At 42.4% G+C, this 18,903-nt stretch overlaps 1 protein-coding gene across 7 annotated transcripts in view; it reads left to right on the forward strand.

Annotated features, from left to right (window-relative positions):
• The window catches only part of LOC120404425 (cryptochrome-1-like), a 63,617-nt gene that overhangs the window by 18,394 nt on the left and 26,320 nt on the right, over positions 1–18,903 (forward strand). For 4 of the 7 annotated variants that reach the window (XM_039536925.1, XM_039536930.1, XM_039536929.1 and 1 more), the window contains exons 3-5: positions 1,540–1,695; positions 10,870–11,302; positions 12,889–13,005. In XM_039536925.1, the coding sequence (XP_039392859.1) occupies positions 10,881–11,302; positions 12,889–13,005 (539 nt within the window). In that variant the 5' untranslated portion in view covers positions 1,540–1,695; positions 10,870–10,880. Of the gene's footprint in view, positions 1–1,539; positions 1,696–2,925; positions 3,030–10,869; positions 11,303–12,888; positions 13,006–18,903 lie in introns of those variants that run through there. The other 3 variants (XM_039536926.1, XM_039536931.1, XM_039536928.1) reach the window with 3 other exon arrangements.

The raw sequence follows: 18,903 nt of genomic DNA on the forward strand, positions 1-18,903 counted from the left end.
CCGGAGATACTGGCTAGTGTCATTTGATTGTACACTCTAAGCAGTTTACATACCAGAGGCTGTGTGTGAACAGCTAAGGAGTGGGGGTTCTCACAGCACAGCAGGATAAGGCTGGCTCCCAGAGTCAAGGATTGGAGTGACTCTGCAGATCAGTGGTCCAGATAACACCAGGGGAATGTCACAGTCCCCCCTGGAAGTCTAATGCTACTGACCCTCCTAGGGCCCTGGGTCAGAGCCCGGTGAAATGGGTGGGCCTGGGCTCCCCTACCACTGCCCCATGACTGAGTGGATGCTAACCACTAGGCATTCCAGCCCACTGGGCATTATACCTTTCCATTCTCTCCTCCTCAGAGAACCATTATACTGGATACTCATGATAAGCAGAAACCTAACAACTCTTATTTATCAGAAATTACAGGTAAAAACCTGGTGAAATGTGCTATATAAGAGCTAGGTAGTATTATCCTCAAGACTTCTGAACACAGAACACTCTTTAATTAGTGTCTTTATGAGACAATATTTAGGGTTGTTTAAACCTGGGGAACTTTTCTTACTAGTACCTCCCTCGTGTGGGATTTATGAGTGCCTCCAAACCCATGCATGCCTACAACCACACTTTTAGAGCCTGACGATAAAGAAATTAAAAGGCTGGGATGTCTCACAGCTAACAGAAACTTAAACATAAGAATGGCCAGACTGGGTCAGACAAATGGTCCATCTAGCCCAGTATTCTATCTTCCGACAATGGCTCGGGCCAGATGCTTCAGTGAGAATGAACGGAACAGGGCAATTTTTTAGTGATCCACCCCGTTGTCCAGTCTCAGCTTCTGGCAGTCAGAGATTTAGGGATACCCAGAGCATGGGGTTGCATCCCTGCCCATCTTGGCTAACAGCCACTGATGGGCCTATCCTCCATGAACATATCTAATTATTTTTTGAACTCACTTATACTTTTGGCCTTCACGACACCCCCTGGCAACGAGTTCCACAGGTTGACTGTGCATTGTGTGAAGTACTTCCTTTTGTTTGCTTCAAACCTGCTGCCTATTACTTTCATTGGGTGACCCCTAGGTTCTTGTGTTATGTGAAGGGGTAAACAATACTTCCCTATTCACCTTCTCCAAACCATTCATGATTTTATAGACATCTATCATATCCCACTTAGTCATCTCTTTTCCGACAGATTCTTATTAATCTGTCCTCATACAGAAGCTGTCCCATAACCCTAATAATTTATGTTGCCCTTTTCTGTACTTTTTCCAATTCTAACACGTCTTTTTTGAGATGGGATGATCAGATTGGCACACAGTATTCAAGGTGTGGGCATACCCTGGATTTATAGAGGGGCATTTACTGTCTTATTATCTATCCTTTTGCTAATGGTTAGCTTTTTTGTTAGCTTGTTAGCTTTTTTTGACTACTGCTGCACATTGAACAGATGTTTTCAGAGAACTATCCACAATGACTCCAAAATCTATCTTTAGTGGGAGCAGCTAATTTAAACTGATGGTGGATTTGCATGCTATTCATCTCTTGCAGCCTCCAGAAGCCTTGTAGAATAGGAGTTGGAACTACAGACAAGGAGCCAGACAGTGATGGCTCAGAACTTCTCTCTAGCGGACCTTCAGATGCAGAGAAACTGGATCAAATTTTGGAATGTCTTGTTTGCTGATTTAGTGACTTCCTCTCCATAAGGTGATCAGTCTTGGAGATTCTGGAACATCACTCTGCCCTCAGATGACTTGTTGACCTGAAAGGAGAGGCTTCTCAGCCTTACTCTTGATTTGCCAATTTGCTTGCTCCACCTTGCAGCAATTCCCTCCAAGGTCTTTGCATAAGTCAGGTGCAAGGCTTATCTTCGAGCCACAGAGTTGAGTTCAATTGAGTTTGAATTATATTATCATTAGCAAATGTCAACCAGTTGAAGTCCTGCTTAAGCTAGCAATTTTTAAAATATTCAGTATTTGCCATATCATAGAGGCTAATGGTCTGTGACTCCCCTCACCTGCCAAAAATTATTTATATAATTCAGATACTTTTGAGGAAACTGGCTTGATTTTTAACTGGATAAAATGTCTTAGAGAAACGTGTCACCAATTCATGGAAAATTCAGTATAAACCCCCAACAAAAATAACTAACAGGAAAAACCCTAAGGGTATGTTCACACTGCAGTAAAATACCTGGGGTTGGCTTGGGTCAGCTGACTCAGGCTCACAAGGCTCAGACTATGGGGCTGAAAACTGCAGTGTAGATGTTGGGGCTTGGGTTGGAGTCTGGTCCCTGAGACCCCATGAGGGGGGACAACAAAGCCAAGGGCTCCAACATTCATTCCTTTACCAGCAAAATAATATTAAATACAGAACTTATTATAGATTTCAGCATCTCCACTGTGAATCTGAACCTAGGAATGTTCTTATTCTTGCAAACAAGGAATTCTAGTAACCTTCCTCTTTTGGAACTGGGCTATGGGTCAGGCAGCTTATCTTCTGAAATCTAAATCTTGATAAAGAAAGGTTAGGACTCATCAAAATGAAACCCACTAACAATATAAAATTGTAAGTGTTGTGTAAGGTCTCCATGGCCCATGTGGACTTTTCTTCTCTTATTTTCTATCTGTCTTTAAAAGTGGAAAAAGCGTGTGCTGATCTCAGTGTCACTCCCTGCTTCTCGCCCCCCACGATTCCCCCTCAACCATCAAACGCCCAGGAGCTGATTCCCACCCTCAGACTCCATGGCCCCACCCCAGTTCTTACCTCGCCCAGCCCCAGGATCATCAGCCACCATGGAATAGTCCCGACAAACTCCATCAGCCTCCCTGCGTCCCGTCCCCATGATTCCCTCATAGCTCCCCCCACCCGGCCCCCCGATTCCCTCATAGCTGCCCCCTCCGGGATTCCCATCGCCCCTGTCACGCCCAGGCCCCTCGGGCAGCGCAGAGCGCAGCAGCCTCCCGGGGGCGGTCCCCGCCGGCGGAAGCAGGAAGCGAGGCCGGCTCTGGTAGAGCTGCCGGGGCAGCGGAGCGAGCCAGGTAACAATCCCCCCTCCCCCCTGGAGAACAATGGGCTCTCCCTCCCCTCCCCGTGAGAGTGGGACATTCCGAAACCCCCCCCCCCGCCCTTCCAGGGAGACACGTGGGCGCCTCCGCTCTACCACGCCCCTCCGCAAAACAGCTGAGCGCCTCTGCTCAGTGACAGTGGGATAGTGCTCCTGCCTGTCCCCAGCAGTGGGGTCCTCATCGCCCCAGGGGTGGCAATGGGGCCCCCTGCTCCCTCCGAAGCAGTGTGATCCCCCGGGGTGGCAATGGGGCTTCCTGCCCTGCCCCCCCCCAAGTAGTGAGATCCTCTCAGGGTGGCAATGGAGCCTCCTGCCCTTCCCCCCCAGCAGTGAAATCCCCCTAGGGGTAGCAATGGGGCCTCTTGCCCTGCCCCCTCCCCCTCCCAAGCAGTGAGATGGCTCCCAGCCAGTGGTTTCCCCAGGAATTGAAATTGGGGGGGTGTTCGAATTTACAGGGGGGGTGTCAGGACCAATGAGATATATAAAAGAGATATGAATAAAGTAAATGTTTTGTTAGGATTATGCAAATTTAACATAAGAATAATGGAAGTTACACCAAAACACATAACAGGTCTAGATTTCTAAAAATATATACATTTAAAAAAAAGTATTTAATTTAAATTGACTTTTAAAATGTAAGCTATCATGGGGTAAGAGGAAAGTCCTCTCATGGATCAGTAACTGGTTAAAAGATGGGAAACAAAGGATAGGAATAAATTATCAGTTTTCAGAATGGAGAGAGATAAATAGTGGTATCCCTGAGGGGTCGGTACTGGGCCAGTGCTGTTCAACATATTCTTAAATGATCTGGAAAAATGGGTAAACAGTGAGGTGGCAAAATTTGCAGATGATACAAAACTATTCAAGATAGTTAAGTCCCAGGCAGACTGCGAAGAATTACAAAGGGATCTCATAAAACTGGGTGATTGGGCAACAAAAATGGCAGATGAAATTTAATGTTGATAAATGCAAAGTAATGTACACTGGAAAACAATCTCAACTATACATACAAAATGAAGGAGTCTGAATTAGCTGTTAACACTCAAGAAAGATCTTGCAATCATTGTGGATAGTTCTCTGAAAACATCCACTCAGTGTGCAAGCAGCAAAGAATCCTGTGGCAACTTATAGACTAACAGACGTTTTGCAGCATGAGCTTTCGTGGGTGAATACCCACTTCTTCGGATTCTTTCCTGCTTCTACAGAACCAGACTAACACGCTACCCCTCTGATACTCAGTGTGCAGTGGCAGTCAGTGATTCCCAACATTCTGTTTGCTTTTTCAAAAAGAACAGGAGCACTTGTGGCACCTTAGAGACTAACAAATTTATTTGAGCATAAGCTTTTGTGGGCTACAGTCCACTTCATCGGATGTAGCCCACGAAAGCTTATAGAATCATAGAATCATAGAATTCAAGATCAGAAGGGACCATTATGATCATCTAGTCTGACCTCCTGCAAGATGCAGGCCACATAAGCCGATCCACCCACTCCTGAAATAATTCTCTCCCTTGACTCTGCTGTTGAATGCTCCAAATCATGATTTAAAGACTTCTAGTAGCAGATAATCCACCAGCAAGCGACCCCTGCCCCATGCTTCGGAGGAAGGCAAAAAACCTCCAGGGCCACTGCCAATCTACCCTGGAGGAAAATTCCTTCCCGACCCCAAATATGGCGATCAGCTGAACCCCGAGCATGCGGGCAAGACTCTCCAGCCAGACCCTCTGGAAAAAGGCTAACAATATCCTATCATTGACCCTTTGTACTAATTACCATTGTGGCATGTTATTGACCTATTGACTAAACCCGTTATCCTATCATACCATCCCCTCCATAAACTTATCTAGCTTAATCTTAAAGTCATGGAGGTCCTTCGCCCCCACTGTTTCCCTCGGTAGACTGTTCCAGAATTGCACTCCTCTGATGGTTAGAAACCTTCGTCTAATTTCAAGCCTAAATTTCCTGACTGACAATTTATATCCGTTTGTCCTCGTGTCCACGTTAGCACTGAGATGAAATAATTCCTCTCCTTCCCTGGTATTTATCCCTCTGATATATTTAAAGAGTGCAATCATATCTCCTCTTATCCTTCTTTTGGTTAAGGAAAACAAACCGAGCTCCTCAAGTCTCCTTTCATACGACAGGCTTTCCATTCCTCGGATCATTCTAGCGGCCCTTCTTTGTACCCGTTCCAGTTTGAATTCATCCTTCTTAAACATGGGAGACCAAAACTGCACACAATACTCCAAATGAGGTCTCACCAATGCCTTATATAATGGGACTAGCACCTCCTTATCTCTACTAGAAATACCTCGCCTAATGCATCCCAAGACCGCATTAGCTTTTTTAGCGGCCACATCACATTGCCTACTCATAGTCATCCTACAATCAACCAGGACTCCTAGGTCCTTCTCCTCCTCCGTTACTTCCAACTGGTGCGTCCCCAGCTTATAACTAAAATTCTTGTTAGTCATCCCTAAATGCATAACCTTACACTTCTCACTATTGTATTTCATCCTGTTACTAATACTCCAGTTTACAAGGTCATCCAAATCTCCCTGGAGGATATCCCGATCCTTTTCCGAATTGGCAATACCTCCCAACTTTGTGTCATCCGCAAACTTTATCAGCCCACTCCTACTTTTGGTTCCGAGGTCAGCAATAAATGTTCTTTTTGCAATACAGACTAACATGGCTGCTACTCTGAAACCTTTGCTTTTTTAAGAAAGGGATAGATAATAAGACAGAAAATATCATATTGCCTCTATATAAATCCATGGCACATGTACACCTTGAATACTGTGTGCAGATCTGGTTACCTCATCCCAAAAAAGACATACTGGAAATGCAAAAAGTACAGAGATGGGCAACTAAAATGATTAGGGGTATGAAACAGGAGAAGAAATTAAAATGACTGGGAATTTTCAGCTTAGAAAAGAGATGACTAAGGGGGGATATACTAAAGGTCTATAAAATCTTGACTGATGTGGAGAAAGTGAATGCAGTAAATGTTTTGTTAGGATAATGCAAATTTAACATAAGGAAAATGCAAGTTACACCAAAACACATAACAGATCTAGATTTCTAAAAAAATATATAATTTAAAGAAAATATATTTAATTTAAATTGACTTTTGAAAAGTAAGCCATCATGGGGTAAGAGGGAAGATCCTCTCATGGATCAGTAACTGGTTAAAAGATGGGAAACAAAGGGTAGGAATAAATTATCAGTTTTCAGAATGGAGAGAGATAAATAGTGGTATCCTTGAGGGGTCAGTACTGGGACCAGTCCTATTCAACATATTCATCTGGAAAAATGGGTAAACAGTGAGGTGGCAAAATTTGGAGATGATACAAAACTATTCAAGATAGTTAAGTCCCAGGCAGACTATGAAGAGCTACAAAGGGATCTCACAAAACTGGGTGACTGGGCAACAAAATGGCAAATTAAATTCAATATTGGAAAGCAATCTCAACTATACATACAAAATGATGGCATCTGAATTAGCTGTTAACACTCAAGGAAGAGATCTTGGAGTCATTGTGGATAGATCTCTGAAAACATCCACTCCATGTGCAGCAACAGTCACAAAAGCAAACGATGTTGGGAATCATTAAGAAAGGGATAGATAATAAGACAGAAAATATCATATTGCCTCTATATAAATCCATGGCATGTGCACACCTTGAATAGTGTGTGTAGATCTGGTCACCCATCCTAAAAATATATATATTGGAATTGGAAAAGGTACAGAGATGGGCAACTAAAATGATGAGGGGTATGAAACAGGAGGAGAGATTAAAGTGACTGGGAATTTTCAGCTTAGAAAAGAGATGACTAATGGGGATATGATAGAGGTCTATAAAATCTTGACTGGTGCAAAGAAAGTGAATAAGGAAATTTTATTTAATCCTTCACCTAACACAAGAGCTAGCAGTCACCCAATGAAATTAATAGTCAGCAGATTTAAAAAAACAAAAGGAAGTATTTCTTCACACAATATAAAGTCAACCCAGGGCACTCTTTGCCAGGGGATGCTGTGAAGACCAAAACTATAACAGGATTTTAAAAAGAACTAGATAAATTCCTGGAGAACAGGTCCATCTGTGGCTATTAGCCAGGATGAGAGGGATGCAATGCCATGCTCTGAGTGTCCCTAGCCTGTTTGCCAGAAGCTGGGAATGGGCAACAGGGGATGGATCACTTGATGATTCCCTGTTCTATTCATTCCCTCTGAAGCACCTGGCCTTGACCACTGTTGTAAGACAGGGTACTCGGTTATATGGACCATGGGTCTGACCCAGTATGACCATTCTTATGTAAAAATTAATTATAATAAAAATGTTTAGTACAGAAACTCCCCAACATAATGACCTCCCAAGATAGCAACAATGTGAGATTTCAATCTTGGCAAATACTGCATTTTAAAAATCTTGGCCTACTGGGAAACATATTTATATAAGTTTCCATTCCCAGTCACAAATCTAGCATTCTGGAGCAAAGTGAGTAAAATATAGTCCAACAAACAAATGTTTATTTAACATGCCCCTCACTTTTCCCTCCACCGCACTCCACTCACCGGTGTTGTCCTTGGTCAGTGGAGACTCAGAGTTCAGAGGTGCTTTCACGTGAGTACACCTTCCAGGTGGGGGACAAAAAGGCACAGTTCGCTCTGGCCACAGCTGTTCGTTGTGCCACCGTTCACTCCACCACTCTGTTGCCAATGGCCCGGCACAGTCACCTTCTGCTGTCACCTACCACTGTGACCTCTGCGAGTTGGTCTCTTGAGGTTCCACCAGCTCTCAGTGATTTCAGCTGAGCTCTCAGTGCGGGAACCTCACTGCTAGTGCAGTCTGGGCTGTCTCTTACACAAAAACACTGTCCCCACAGGAACACTGTCCCCACAACAGGACTAAGCACTTAGACCTGATTGTCAGTGATTTCAGCTGCAGTGGTCACTTAACAGAACAAAAGACTATCTATGGAGCCTAATCAGCTCTGTCTTTAAACAGTGGAGAGGGACAGGTCCCCACCCACTCTCTTGATGCCCTCAGTCAGCACAGGCTAAGTACAGTTCTACTGCCCTTTACTCATACAATAAGAACAACATTTCATCCCCCCTTCCTCCCACATTCAAGTGGTTTGTAACCCAACCCCAGCCAAAAATCTATCACTTGGACAACACAGCCCTGTTTGCTGGATACCTAGGTAGATTAGGTGTGAATGTAAATATAATCTGGCCCTGAAGCCTTAGCCCCCAGCTCATCACTAGCTGTCAGGGAGAACTCATTTAGACTTTGCTTACAAATCATCATTTGAAATTATTAGGTTGGCCAACATCACCAAAATGAATGCACTGACATCATAAAAAACAGCTGTATAAGGAAGCAAGGAAGCTAGTCTATGTTCATACTTTTCAAATCTATTATACTTTTTCAGATACACATATTTTATCATACATTGTATAAGCTTTTAAAGTGTGTATTAATGTTTCAGTTTAAATTCAGATTTCCAAACAGTCACTAAATTGGTATGTAACTAGCTCACAAAACTGGGGGAGGTGTTGGGAAGATTCAGGGGGGGTGTAGGGAAATCACTGCTCCCAGCACAGGACCAATGGTACTGGGCACTGCCAATACAGAGAAAGACACATGATCCCTCCTCCCCCTCTATCTTACACATGAACGCACATGCACAAACACACATACAAACACCAAGTATCAGGGCATAGCCATGTTAGTCTGTATCCACAAAAACAACAAGGAGTCTGGTGGCACCTGAAAGACTAACATTTATTTGGGCATAAGCTTTCATGAGTAAAAAACCTCACTTCTTCAGATGCATGGAGTGAAAATGACAGAGGCAGGCATTATATAATGACACATGAAGAGAAGGGAGTTACGTCACAAGTGAAGAACCAGTGTTGACAGTGCCAATTTGATCAGGGTGGATGTGATCCATTCCCAATAATAGATGAGGAGGTGTCAATTCCAGGAGAGGCAAAGCTGCTTTTGTAATGAGCCAGCCACTCCCAGTTCCTATTCAAGCCCAAATTAATGGTGTTAAATTTGCAAATGAATTTTAGTTCGGCTGTTTCTCTCTGAAGTCTGTTTCTGAAGTTTTTTTGTTCAAGAATAGTTACTTTTAAATCTTTTATAGAATGTCCAGGGAGATTAAATTGTTCTCCTACTGGCTTTTGTATGCTACCATTCCTGATGTCCGATTTGTGTCCATTTATTCTTTTATGTAGGGACTGTCTGGTTTGGCCAATGTACATGGCAAAGGGGCATTGCTGGCACATGATGGCATATATAACATTAGTAGATGTGCAGGTGAATAAGCCCTTGATGGTGTGGCTGATGTGGCTGGGTCCTCTGATGGTGTCGCTAGAGTAGATATGGGGACAGAGTAGGCAACAAGGTTTGCTAAGGGGATTGGTTCCTGGGTTGGTGTTTCTGTGGTATGGTGTGTAGTTGCTGGTGAGTATTTGCTTCAGGTTGGGAGGTTGTCTGTAAGTGGGGACTGGCCTGCCTCCCAAGGTCTGTGAGACACCAGGAACCCCTGGCTCTTTGCCCTTCCCTGGATAGTGGAGCAGGAGCCTCCCTTAAGTGGTAGTTATAGAGGGGTCCTCAAAGCCTCCCCTCCCCAAGCTGTGATATGAGGATCCTACCAACACCTATCCCAATACTGAAATCCTCTGCTTCTGCTCCCCACAGTCAGGGTGGGACAGCCCCTCCTCCCTTGGAAGTGACAATCCCACTCCAAGAGTGGCAGCCTCCTGAATGTGCCCTGAGTATGCATTCCTAGCCCTGCCACTGGCCTGCTGAGTGACCTTCGGCAAATCACTTTTCCCTTCTGTGCCTCATTTTCCCTTTTGTAAAATGGGGATAATGATATAAAGTGATTTGAGATCTACAGATAAAAAGTGCTAGATAAGAACTAGCTATTAGTTTTGGAATGAAAAGCTGAAATTTTCCATGAAACGATTCTGGCAAAATGTGTTTTGATAGTGTCAAAACATCAGTTCCAACAGGATCAAGCCATTTCATTTTGATTTGTTTTGTTTAGGCTTTTATATTAAAACACTAAATATAATATATATGCATAATATTAATTATATATAATTATGTTTAATGTTTTATATTATATTAAAAGTCTAAAAGAAATGAATCTAAAGGAAACATTTTGACTTTTCCCCATACAGTAATTTCATCCAAGTTGACATGTGTCCACAGAATGTTTCAGTTTCAACAAAACTGCATTTTTCAAAGGGAATTTGTCCTATCAAAAAGTTTGGACCAGATCTAGTTATTAGTATTGCTGAAGGCTGGGCGCTATGCCAGAGTGGAGGGGGAAGACGGGAAAGAGTTTAGTCTGATTTTGATTCTCTGCTGATTTGTAATGAAGGGAGATATGCTGCTTTGGGGGAGACTGGTGCATTTTATGAGTGGGGAAGTGTGTAGTCGGAAATAGGAGGGGAGGAACGTGTGTTGGGGGCAGGGGGTTCATTACATCTGTAAGAATAAATGTGCCTATCTGATGCTCTGTTCCAGATGTTTGATATTATTTTTGTTGTAACACTTCCCCAAGAACCTTGCTGTCTCAGCTATGCCCGTGTTGTGAGATGTCATATTTTCTAGAGCCTGCCCAGTCTAATTGAGGAAAGCTTCTGGCAGTGCTAATGAGCTGCGTGTATCGATCAGTTCTCTTACAGTGCTGTCAACTGCTCAAAGTTCCATTTTAGCTGTTAATGGGCTTCCCTCTTTAATGGGGATTTGGAAATCCCTCCACTTCAGGAATTCCCTCTTTTACAGATCTCAAGTAAATGCCCAACATGCCTCACCGGACCATTCATCTCTTCCGGAAGGGACTTCGGCTCCATGACAACCCAACTCTACTGGCTGCACTGGAGTCCTCAGAGGTTGTGTATCCAGTCTACATTCTGGATAGAAAGTTCCTGATGTCTGCAATGAATATGGGAACTCTACGCTGGCACTTCCTGCTGCAGTCCCTCGAGGATCTGCAGAGGAACTTAACTAAACTGGGCTCTTGCTTACTGGTTATTCAAGGAGAGTATGAGTTGGTTCTTCGAGACCATGTTAAAAAGTGGAACATTACCCAGGTGACTCTAGATGCTGAGATTGAACCATTTTACAAAGAGATGGAGAGGACCATACAAGTTCTGGGGGGAGAGATGGGATTTGATGTGCTTTCTTTGATGGGCCACACGCTTTATGACATCAGACGGTACGTAACTGCCACAAGGCAATTTCTCAATGATCTTTTGTTTATGTTTAGTTTTAACAAATATCAGTGGGAAACGCCTAGTGATTCTGATTCTTTTAGATTCTAATATTTGAGCTTTTAGAGCGTTGAGCTTCCTGGGATGAATGTAACATTGTGTGCCAGTCAGTAAGGACCAGAGGAGGGAATGCACATGAATTGGAATTGAAATTAGAATTGGGGCTGTGATTTGGTATGCTAGTTATAATGTTTTATTAATATGTACCCTTTGGCCATTGGATTTAGTTCAATCCTTTATATAATCTACTCTTTAAAAAACAAAATCTAAATCAGCAGGGAAGGATGCAATTATGTTTTTTTTGCCCATTTCATCTGATTATATCAGTGTTTATTTTCAAGCATTAGGGGTTTTCTAATCAGCTTAACGTTTTGCCCATGAAAGAAATTAAAATGCAAACACCACCAATCAGATACTGTTTGTAGTTTATTCAAAACTGAATGGCTGCAGATATTGGAGATGCATTATGAATTTGGAGATCAAATAGTGTTTTGCATTATTAATTAATAAACTGCTGATTCTGTAGACACTTGCGCATGTGAGCAAATCTGTATATATGGAGCACCTTGTTGAATTCAAAGTGGTATTTGCATGGTCACACAAGCAATTTCAGTTTGTAGCAAGTTTGATGGACAAGTTTCTGCATACTTTGCTGAATGCATGCATAAATTTATTCATGTGGATAAGCATTTACAGGATTGTGGCCTCAGTAATTGATTGCTGGACAGAAGTGACAGCAAAGGAGGGCACCATCAACATTTTAACTTCTCTTGTCTGCATATTTTGATGATTGATAGTAGATAGGTTAATTGAATTGTTTTTGGCTGGAGGATTAAATTTATGATTGCTCGTGGTTGCTATGGAGAGATGGAAATCTGTCAAGTTCTGAAACTACATCTTGTTCCCCATGGGGAGAATTCCCTATGGCAACAGAGAGGCCAGTTTTAGTCACTGCCACTCCATCTGGGTGCTGGGCTCTGCCCCCACAAAGCAAATTGCATGATTGAGGCCTTGAGTTGTCACTATCTTCCATAAGGCTGATTTCTCCTCCACTCCTCTATACACCACATCCCACAAAAAGAGTTGTGTGGCCTTTGGTTCTTGCAGGTGTCATCTGTGGCCAGGATAATTCCTTTTTGTTTTAAATTTTTTGCTAGAGCAAAGATTTTAAGTGGATTTAAAAATAAAAAACATTTTGGAAACCAACATGGCTCTAATCCATTGAAATTAATAAAAACAGAGTCTTTCCAATTCTATTCATAGTCTGTTTAAAAAATTGTAAAACTTGCAACCCTGCAAGTGGATTGGTCCAAGTGGACCTGGACACTTGCACAGAATTCCATTGAAGTCAGTGGGGCTTTGCATGAATGCACTGGACTGTGACATCTGTACCGGGAACCTCATAACAGGGATGTTCTATCTCTATGCTATAGCCAGTTTATTCATCAGCTCTGCCTGCATGACTGACACCTGCCGCTTCCATTTTCTACATGGTTTATATTCATACTACAAGTGGTCTTGTCTTGTTCAGGATTTTGGACATGAATGGTGGGACTCCCCCCTTGACATACAAAAGATTTCTTCATATCCTCTCTGTACTCGGGGACCCTGACATGCCTGTACAAAACCTTACAATCGAGGATTTCCAGTAAGTAATTTTCATACAGCAAAAATAGACAACCCAGTAAAGAGCTCTTTCTCTCTTATCATCACAAGGGAAGGATTTGGCCAGTTTAAATGACACTATTAGATGATATATTGCATTATTTGAACATGTAATTAAATAATGGGTTGTATGTATAAAGAATGTGCCACTGTGACTAAGAGGGCTAAAATAATATTTAATATTAAATTATTATTATTTATTATTTATTGCATAGCACCTAGGAGACCAAGTTATGGACCGGGTCCCCATTGTGCTAGGCACTGGGAAAATACAGAACAAAAAGACAGTAACAATTGGATGTATAAGCAAGGGAATATCGGTGGCATTACCTCAGTATGTGACATTGGTGAGACCATTATTGGGATACTGTGTCCACTTCTGGTGTCCATACTTTAAAAAGAATGTTGAAATAATTAAAGGGGTTCAGGGAAGAGCTACAAGCGTAATTTGAGGTCTGGAGAACCTGCATTATAGTGAGCCATTAATGAAGCACAATCTATTTAGTTCATCCAAGAGACGATGGTGACTTGATCATGGTCTATAAACACCTACATCAGGAGATGGTTTCTAATAGCAGAACACTTTTTAATTTAGCAAACAGAAGCATGACATGAGTCAATGGCTGGAAGTTGGAGCTAACCATAATCAGATAGATTTTTACAAGTGAAGGTAATTAACCTCTGGAAAAACTTTATTCTGTATAAGTCTTATATCATGCTTCTCAGCATTGTATCTGAGCACCATCCCATAGTGCATTAAGCAGTGACAAACATCTGTCATATGTTGCTTGGTCTCTCATTCTCTCCCCAGGGGAAAAGCATATGCAGTGGAATATATTGTTTAATAGATATTTAAAAAAAAAATACATGTTGCTTTGTGCTTGTTAGAGAAGGCAGGGTCTCTTGGAGTGGAAGGTGGTATGGTTTGTGATGGTCCTTAGTTCCTGGGGAAGTTCATTCCACTGTCTCAGTCTGATCTCCAAGGAAGTTCTGTCTCCTGCACAGACAAGCTTTACCCTTACAGTAGATAGTCCATTGGACCAGAGAAGTGGATTTGTTGACCACAGTTTACACCTCCTGGAGTTTTAGGTTCTTTTCGATACTGTGGGCCATGCCATGGAGTGCCTCGAAGATAAGGACTGAGACCTTGAACTTGATTCAACATTCTATGGCAAGCTAGTGTAGGGAACAGAGGATGGGTGTCATATATTCCAGGTAGCCTGTGATGGCGAGGAGACGCATGGCAGTATTCTGGACTAGGACTGTTTTTTAAGTGCTGAAACTCATGCCCAGGTGTGTTGCATTGCTGTAGTCCAACTGAGAAGTGACAAAGTCTTGAATAACAAGCCAGATCACTCGGAATGGCCATCAGCTGGTCGTTCAGGAAATCCTGAGTTTCTAAACATACTAGATCCCACTGCAATGCCTTCCCAGCCTCAGTGATATTCAATACCATCTCTGACAGTAACTTCTGGGTCATAGAACTAAAGGGTGGAAATGACATGTAACTCACCAACTCCAGCCCGTACTTAAGATAGCTGAGCTTTAAAAATAAGGCTAGTGGCCTTTTCTAGTTGGCCCAATATCTTATCATGTTCCTGGCTTTTAAGAATATTCCAAATGGCTGCTGCACTATTGGCCGTAGCCCACAGGGATCTGGTCAATCCCCTCTTTTTCCAGAGGAAATAACCCAGGCTCTCTGTTGTACTAATCTAATGGCAGCCCCTTGTGAGCAATCTGGGTATGTAAAAGTGATCTAAAACTGGATAAGGGCAATGTCATTCAAAATCCAATTAGGGAGGGCAATACATACTGAAGGATTTATCCAAAACACAGGGCGCAGCCTGTAGAATAAACCCCAAAATCCAATCAATACCACATTCCCAAGCATGGGTCCCACAATTTTTTTTTTCTGCCAGTGTGTAATTCTTTGCTTCTTCACCAGGGTCAGTTCTCAATGTCCCTTTTAGTCAGGAATTCCTGGACTTTGGCAATGTCAGTGGAGTGGGTGTTTCTTCTTCTTTCCCGAAGCAGTCGTGGTTCAGCATCCTACAGGGGAGATTACCAGACATCACCCTGTAATGATTTTGCTTCTTCTAGAAAAGTTTAAAGGCACAGTAGATTTGTTAGTGGACAAGGGAAAGGTTGCTAGCACGTCACCTTGTCCTTTTCCCTGCTGTCCAGAAGCACAGTAGAACTAGAAGAAAGAATAGGCTAATCATCAGTAGGAAAATTCTCCTGATGTGGAGGGGTCTTTTTGCAGTGAGAATCCTGGGTCCAAGCAGTCAGTCTGTGGCACTTCACAGCGGTGTTGGTAGTCAACAGGACTTGGAAAGGGCCTTTCCAGCATGGAGCCAAGGCAGTCTTCTGTTGATGGATCTTTATGTAGACCCAGTCTCCTGGTTCCAACGAGTGGCAAGGTTGCACAGGATCCTTCGGTAGTGCTTCCTTCACCTGTGTATAAAAAGACTTAACACATTTCATTAGTGCCTGATAATACTTAAGCATTATGTCATCCATCAAATGAATGTCCATCTGAGCTAGGGTTAGTGGGGGTGCAGCTGGTAGTCGCATTGGGCGTCCTGTCAAAATTTCATGAGGGCTGAGTCCAGTCTTTCGATTGGGAATGGCTCTCATACTCATCAGTGCCAAAGGAAGGGCATCTGGCCACTTTAAGTTTGTCTCAGCACAAATCTTGGCCAGTTTATTCTTTAAAATCCGGTTCTGGCGTTCCACTGTCCCAGCAGACTATGGGTGGTGAGGGCAGTGAGCTGCACATAACTCCTTTACAATCTGTCCAGTAAAATGAGTTCCACGATCACTGTTGATACTCACAGGGATGCCAAAACGTGTATAAAAATCTTTAAGCAGAAGTTTCACAACAGTCCTGGCATCTGCTAAAACTAATACATCAACTAAAACTAATACATATTCATAACCACAATATTTAGACATTTGAATAAAATCAATCTGAATATTTACAAAAGGTCCCCAAGGAGGAGGGTGGGCTGCCCGCTTAGCTTTAACAGCTTTACCAATGTTGTGCTGTTGACAAATCACACAGTGTTGACAGTAGGAATGTGCTACAGAAGGGAAACTCGGTACATTTAACAACAGCAATAGCTTCCTACCATCCCCAGCCCTCTGGCTAGAAAACTGAGGTAGCCAGAAGATCCCATGTACAATATGGGGAGTGGGTTAACTTTTCATGTCTTTGCTTCCAAAGACCGTCAGTATGCAAATTTTAACAACAATTTGTAATTAAAAGATTTGGCCAAAGTAGTTTCTTTCTCTTACTTAAGAAAATGTATTAGACTTTAGTATATCACATTTTTCTGATGTATCCAAACACTTTGTATTTTAAGTCGAACAAAACAAGTATCTGCATTTCAATCCAACACTTCCGCTTGATTTCAAATCAGACCATCTCATGAAAATATTAAACACAACAATTCTGGCCACGAGACAAACACCACAAGACAGAACATAGAACACACAACATAATTTTGACTGTGCCTGTAAATCATGGTATGTTGAATGCTGTGCAGCTGGCATTAGTTTTCTTTGATTATCTGAAAGACAAAAACAGAGGTCCACCCCTTCTGGGCAGTCAATTACTTAAAATATACAAATACTCGTGTTGATTTTAGGCAAAACAAGGGAATTACCCCATATTTTCTTGTATGTGTTTTATAGGCAGCCTAGGTTTCAGTGGCTTTTACCTTGTCAGTTAGATAATTTGCATTAACACAGATGCTTTCTGGCTTGCTTTTCACTTTTAGCTTTTAAACATCACCACTTACAGTGCCCTTAGAGCCTAATACAATATTAATTACATAGCACTGTATACATTCTTTAACCAATTTAACAAAATTGTTCATAGCCAAATGATTGCAATCTAATAATTTCTTTGCCTGAATTTATTTATAAACATTTCAAAGACACCAAAAACTTTTCTCTTTAGCATTTTTACAAAGTTCAACTGCTGTTCCCTCCAGCAACTACAGAGTTAACTTTTCACTTTCCTTAAAAATCACTTGCTTGTCTCCCAACAGTCACTTTTATCAACTCAAATCACCATTCCAAATATCCTCCCGAGTATTTGAAATCCTCATGCTTATATTCACTTACTCCTTCTTTCCACTACACCCTCAAAAGTTTCCAACCTGTTCTCCAATCTCTCTGTCTGTTGCCTGCCCGCCTGGGCCCGATCCTGTTTTTCTCTCTGAACCGTCCCTTTCATGGGCACAAACTTGTTCCACTACCAGTTTAGCTAGGAGGGTGGGCTTCTCAACTAGCCCCCACCCTTCTGGTCTTTTCCCTAGAACATTTTTACTTACAAGACTACCCTAGTCCTCCCTAGTAAGGCTTGCCACCTGGGCAAAAATACATGGCCATTGGGTAAAGGCCATTTACTTAACACATAATCCAAACCCCTTTAGGGGGTCTACCCAGAGACCCACCCATGTCTGCTGACACTTAAACAGAAAAGAAAATTACACAGAAAGCAGAGAGAATTACAGTCTAAGCCAGATTTTTCTACTTCTATTACATTGTCCGTTACAGGGGGAGGGACAGAAGAATCTCAATACAACCTCAGAGCTTCATCGCACACATGGCTTCCACCCTGAGGAATTACGAACGAGAAGTTTAGTTCCACCCACACACCTAACGCCCAAATGAACAGAGCAGAAAAACAACAGTAACCGGTTAAACAGAACAGAACCAGAATCAGATAGTGCACCAAAACCAGATAGTGTTTCCTTATTCTATTAGGGCTCACCTTTAATCATGCAATTCTTAACATATAACACCAACAATACCAAACAAAGCAAACATAAAATAACAAGGGTAAAACAGATAGATGGTGTAAATTCTGCAGGGCTCCCCCATTCTCAATTGCTCACCAAACTGCGACAAATATCTGTTACCAATTTATCCCTCATGTCAGGTGATCAGACTGACACTGCAGGACATTGGGGGAGGATAGAGAAAACACACCATATAATCAAATTTGAAAGCTTCATTAAAAATAATAAACAACAATGGAGAGTGTTGGGAACGCACCCACATCACTCGGGAAAAATATGAATGCTCCAAGCCTTTAGCCACTTTAATACTCACACATGTCCAGACTGGCCACGTCTGTGTATAACATTCAGAGAAGGGGAATAGGTGGACGGGAGATTATCCTGTATACAGCCTGTTCAGAATTTCCAACATGCTTCTACTCTTGGGACGGCTGTTCTTTTACACCCTGGAATCTCCTGCGGTGTCTCTTTCAGAGATTCCAGTCCAGGTCAGCTGCCTGTCCGGCTTCGGGGTTGCAAAGACTGTTGGATCTCACTGAACAGTTAAGCTTTGCAAATGTAATTTCAGTTCTGTAACTTGTATTGCTTTTGGTTTGCCTCTGTCTCTATTTTTCCACAACCAGCTGGGGCTGAAAGCAGTTTTTCTTTGCACTTAGCATAGTCTGTGCTGATTCTTGACCTTGAACACAAAGCAACTTCTCTTTATCTCTGGGTTAAGCTGAATTTCAAATTAACCCGTTCCTAGACAAATTGCTCACACTGTGTCAGAGGCTTTTCTTTGGTGATCAAAAGCTCCTCTGAGATATATGATCTTATCTAGATTGAAGATACCTTCTAATGGGCATTGTTTAGATGGATTTTCACGAGTGTGAAGATTCCAATTCTCTAAATACCTGCAGGTTTTAGGACCATAATGTACGTACATGTAATATGCTGGGGTAACCTTAGGGGGTGAGGTGGAATGTTTAGACTGTCCCTTACCTATTTTCCACTTACACACACAGTGAGGGTGCCCTGTCCGCGCTAGCGGCTCAGAAACTAAAGATCTTTCCCTACAGGGCACTCACACA

Source organism: Mauremys reevesii, linkage group 4, assembly GCF_016161935.1.
Source record: "Mauremys reevesii isolate NIE-2019 linkage group 4, ASM1616193v1, whole genome shotgun sequence".
NCBI lineage: Eukaryota > Metazoa > Chordata > Testudines > Geoemydidae > Mauremys > Mauremys reevesii.